General features: G+C 46.1%; 1 protein-coding gene across 2 annotated transcripts in view; it reads right to left on the bottom strand.

Annotated features, from left to right (window-relative positions):
* The window catches only part of tubb6 (tubulin, beta 6 class V), an 11,582-nt gene that overhangs the window by 3,502 nt on the left and 3,080 nt on the right, over positions 1 to 5,000 (bottom strand). The window contains exons 4-6 of one of the 2 annotated variants that reach the window (XM_031308627.2): positions 3,663 to 3,778; positions 2,693 to 2,821; positions 1,203 to 2,017 (exon numbers count right to left, since the gene is read on the bottom strand). In XM_031308627.2, the coding sequence (XP_031164487.1) occupies positions 1,203 to 2,017; positions 2,693 to 2,821; positions 3,663 to 3,778 (1,060 nt within the window). Of the gene's footprint in view, positions 1 to 1,180; positions 2,018 to 2,692; positions 2,822 to 3,662; positions 3,779 to 5,000 lie in introns of both variants that reach the window. The other variant, XM_031308628.2, reaches the window with a different exon arrangement.

The raw sequence follows: 5,000 nt of genomic DNA, 5'->3' as shown, positions 1-5,000 counted from the left end.
TACTTTCTTTGTACTATAAGCAGTATTGTGTCAACAAGTCCTCTTTGCTCCCAAGTCCCACAGAAAGTCTAAAGTCATTTAGTCCAAATCTCAGCAAGTTGAAGTTGAAGGGTCCTATTTTAACGATCTAAATGCACGGCGTGAAGCGCCTGGTGCAGGTGCATTTAGGGCGTGTACGAATCCACTTTTGCTAGTTTGACAGCAGTAAAAAGGGTCCGTGTGCCAGGCGCATGATTCTAAAGGGTTGTACTTAGTGTCTTCATTAATCAGAGGTGTGTTTTGGGCGTAACATGCAATCAACCAATCAGAGATCATCTCCCATTCCCTTTAAAAGCCAGGCATGTTTGGACCTTGGAGCATTGCTGTTATGATGGAGGATTTGCACCGTAATATTTTTATTTTTAATCTTCTGCATGTGTGTGTGCTGCTGTGCATCCCTGTGTGTGTAATAAGCATAGTGTGTGCGCTGTGCACAAGCCTAGGAGCATTTTACTAATGCTCTGTTAAAATAACAATGAAATGCTGCGTTATTGACTTTAGACCAGGTTTTTGTTGGTCAATGGTGCCATCACTTCCCATTGCCTCAAGATAGTAATACTCCCAGAATGCACCTGAACACACCTCCCTGTAAGACCAGCACGCCCAGAATGCACCTGAACACACCTCCCTGTAAGACCAGCATGCCCAGAATGCACCTGAACACACCTCCCTGTAAGACCAGCACGCCCAGAATGCACCTGAACACACCTCCCTGTAAGACCAGCACGCCCAGAATGCACCTGAACACACCTCCCTGTAAGACCAGCACGCCCAGAATGCACCTGAACACACCTCCCTGTAAGACCAGCACGCCCATGCGCTACAGATGGCTGCAGGTGCATTTGCAATCAATTTAAAGGTGCTCTAAACGATGTTGGGTGCCTAGAAAACGCGTGACATCGCATAGAGCACCTTTAAACAACGTGGGCGCTGGACGGGAAATTGACATCTGCGTCAGTCTTAAACTAGCAAAGACACTTGCGTTGGGCTTTGCACCGCGCAGGGTGCAACATAGGGGCCTAAATGTTTTTGGGCAAGTCACAAGTTATGTCAAGCCAAGTCGAGTCCTTAGTTGAGTCAAGTCCCAAATAAAGTCACTTTTTCCCATTATAACTCTACCGGTGTTCTCTCAGAGTTTTACCGGGCGTGTTCGGTGTCCTTACTCAACGATCTCGTCTTCGTCGTCCTCAAAGTTCTCATCGCCGTCATTGGCCGTAGCGTCCTGGTACTGCTGGTACTCGGACACCAGGTCGTTCATGTTGCTCTCCGCCTCCGTGAACTCCATCTCGTCCATGCCCTCGCCCGTGAACCAGTGCAGGAAAGCCTTTCGGCGGAACATGGCGGAGAACTGCTCCGAGATGCGCTTGAACAGCTCCTGGATGGCCGTGCTGTTGCCGATGAAAGTGGCGGCCATCTTGAGCCCCCGCGGAGCGATGTCGCAGACCGCCACTTTAACGTTATTGGGTATCCACTCTACGAAGTAGCTGCTGTTCTTGTTCTGCACGTTCAGCATCTGCTCGTCCACTTCCTTCATGGACATGGGTCCGCGGAAGACAGTGGCGACGGTGAGGTATCGGCCGTGTCGCGGGTCGCACGCGGCCATCATGTTCCTGGCGTCGAACATCTGCTGTGTGAGCTCGGGAACGGTCAGCGCTCGGTACTGCTGGCTGCCGCGCGCTGTCAGCGGAGCGAACCCCGGCATGAAGAAGTGGAGGCGCGGGAACGGCACCATGTTGACGGCCAGCTTGCGGAGATCGGCGTTGAGCTGGCCGGGGAAACGGAGCGACGTGGTCACGCCGCTCATGGTGGCCGACACCAGGTGGTTGAGGTCGCCGTAGGTGGGCGTGGTGAGTTTGAGAGTGCGGAAGCAGATGTCGTAGAGCGCCTCGTTGTCGATGCAGTACGTCTCGTCTGTGTTCTCGACCAGCTGGTGGACCGACAGCGTGGCGTTGTACGGCTCCACAACCGTGTCCGACACCTGAGGGGTCAGAACAAGATCACATGGGATTAGGAATGTAACCGGGGTTTTAAATTAACTTTTTTGATCTCCAGCCAACACGCCGAGTAGATTTTTAAAGGTCCCATGACATGGTGCTCTTTGGATGCTTTTATATAGACCTTAGTGGTCCCCTAATACTGTATCTGAAGTCTCTTTTATATAGACCTTAGTGGTCCCCTAATACTGTATCTGAAGTCTCTTTATATAGACCTTAGTGGTCTCCTAATACTGTATCTGAAGTCTCTTTTATATAGACCTTAGTGGTCCCCTAATACTGTATCTGAAGTCTCTTTTATATAGACCTTAGTGGTCTCCTAATACTGTATCTGAAGTCTCTTTTATATAGTAAATAACATAATGAATTAATTTTTAAGAAGACGTAGAGACGTCTGAAGTCAAACAAGTGAAATCTAAAGTACATTACGCCTTAGGACGTTTAAAAACTGTATCGCCATTCAGCATTCTTTTATATGAACCGGTTGTAATCTTTACACATTTATATATACTTATTTATGTTGTAATGTCAAGAAGGAGGCGAGGTAAAAGGGTTACAGGAAGGTTGGTTTGTGGAGTTAAAATTCAGATTAATGCTGCCTTTACTAATATTAAAGGTTGTCCCTCCCTCCCTCCCTCCCTCCCTCCGTGTGTTGATACCTTGGGCGAGGGCATGACGCTGAAGGTGTTCATGATCCGGTCGGGGTACTCCTCCCGGATCTTGCTGATCAGCAGGGTGCCCATCCCCGAGCCGGTGCCCCCCCCCAGAGAGTGAGTGAGCTGGAAACCCTGCAGGCACAGAGAGAGAGAGAGAGAGAGAGAGAGAGAGAGAGAGAGAGAGAGAGAGAGAGAGACAGAGATAGAGAGAGAGAATAAGAGAGAGACATTTGAAAATGTCTGCTTTTCCATAGATTGAACTCTGATTTCATTTGTTCTACAGCTTCACCTTTGTAGTAACGGTCCTGTGGCTCAGCGTTAAAGTCTCCTAAATATTGGTGTCTTTCTAGTTACATAACTCAGTGTTTCCCCCTACCATGGTGCTGCAAAATGATGTTAAAATGCACAGTTAGCACAGTACAATAATGTTTAAAAAATGTTTTACAATAGGTGCCAGGCCCCCCTAAAGCTATGATCCTAGACTGCTCTTACCGTTACACTTCATATTGTGCTTTTTTTGGTGGATATTCCAAAACAAAGTTGTAATTTATCACAAACTAATTGGCATGGGATCTTTGGGACCATTACGAATGTTACCTATTGAAATATTAATACATAATATGCAATATGCATCTTGCACACTACTTTGCACTATTACTTTTTGCACTCCATGTGTACTTGTCTTGATATTATGTCTTATTTGTATATTTGTATTTTTGTATATTATGTTGATATGTGCCTATATGTATATTGTTTTCTCTATTGTACAGTATGTGTCTATATTACTATTTGTTGAATGTATAGAGAGTTAACACCTACCCAAGTCAAATCCCTTGTCTATGTAAGTATACTTGGCCAGTAAATCTGATTCTGATAAAGCCAGGTTCAACCCAGCCAACGAGACAGTTTCTGCGTCCAAAGCGGCTCTATACCTCGGACACATACTGTACATGTAAGAAGTTAAAACCTTCACCTGGAGACAGTCGCAGTGCTCACACTCCTTCCTCACTATGTCCAGGACTGCGTCCACCAGCTCTGCCCCCTCCGTGTAGTGACCTTTGGCCCAGTTGTTCCCCGCACCTGTCTGGCCTGCAGACAACCAATGAGCACAGAGAAAAATCCATCTGTGAAATGTAAAACGATCGCCACAACAGATGGGAGCGTTGGCGTGCAGACACACACACACTCTGCAGAGATCAGCAAACTCCCTGCTTCTTCTCTACGGAGACATTGGTTTATAAAGACAGGCTTCAGTGTGTTTACGGTACAGATTTAATGCTGCCTAACCCTAACCCTAACCCCTAAAGCAGAGGCGTCAAACTCAGTTTCACTAAGAGCCACACTGGAAAATAAGAATCACATCAAGGGCCAGACATTTAGTTTATTCACATGCTTTTATTTCATCAAAAAAGTCAAGGATCTTTGACTGTATTATTGCATGTATATAGCCTTCTCATTTAAACAAAAAAGTCCAAAAAAAAGTTTAAAAAAACGACGGAAAACGAGCCAAAAGCGTTGGCAAAAGTGACAAAAATTTCAGAAAATTGCGACCAAACATTGAAAAAGCTACAAAAAACTAGCTGGGCCAAAATGTGCCCTAAAGGATATGTGGTAGCGATGAGCCTGCAGAGAATTATCTCCACATCTCTGCAACTCTACGGAGCTTTTCAGCTTTATAAAACACACGCTTCAGTCTGTTTACGGTACAGATTTAATGCTGCTTCAGCTCTCTCCGCTCTAACCACAAAAGGGATGAATTAGGGATGCACTGAATCTAGATTTTTGGGGTTCGACCGAATACCGAATCCTCGTCCCATCCTCAGTCCATGAACACAGTAAACACATTAATGAAGTAAACTGTGACTGTCCTTCCTTTGCCGTACCTGAAGTTGCTGCATTTTGGCTGCTGTCTGTAGATTCCTTCATGCACAACTCGTATTCTTCCGGATGTTTCATACCAGATGTTGTAACAGCGGTGATGTTGTGTATAGTTTAGGGTCCTCGCCACCACCAGACAAATCGGCTTCAGATTCGGCTGAATATTGGGCTTTTTGACGGGGTTCAGTTTCTGCTGAACCTTAGAATTCTTTCCCAGTGAACCGAACCCTACGCTTGCACTCCGCGCGCTGTGAGAAAGTGGAAATGGAACTGGTGAGCAGAAAAAGTGTAGTTTGTCAGTACTTTCAGTCAAAAGAAAGCCATTCAAGTCCAGCTACATGTTCAATCTGCAATGCTGATTAGTCTGGTGGTGGCGAGGACCCTAAACTATACACAACATCACCGCTGTTACAACATCTGGTATGAAACATCT

Source organism: Sander lucioperca, chromosome 23 (assembly GCF_008315115.2).
Source record: "Sander lucioperca isolate FBNREF2018 chromosome 23, SLUC_FBN_1.2, whole genome shotgun sequence".
Taxonomy (NCBI): Eukaryota; Metazoa; Chordata; class Actinopteri; order Perciformes; family Percidae; genus Sander; species Sander lucioperca.
The sequence above is the reverse complement of the archived record's forward strand: the minus strand, read 5'-3'. Positions and strand labels throughout refer to the sequence as shown.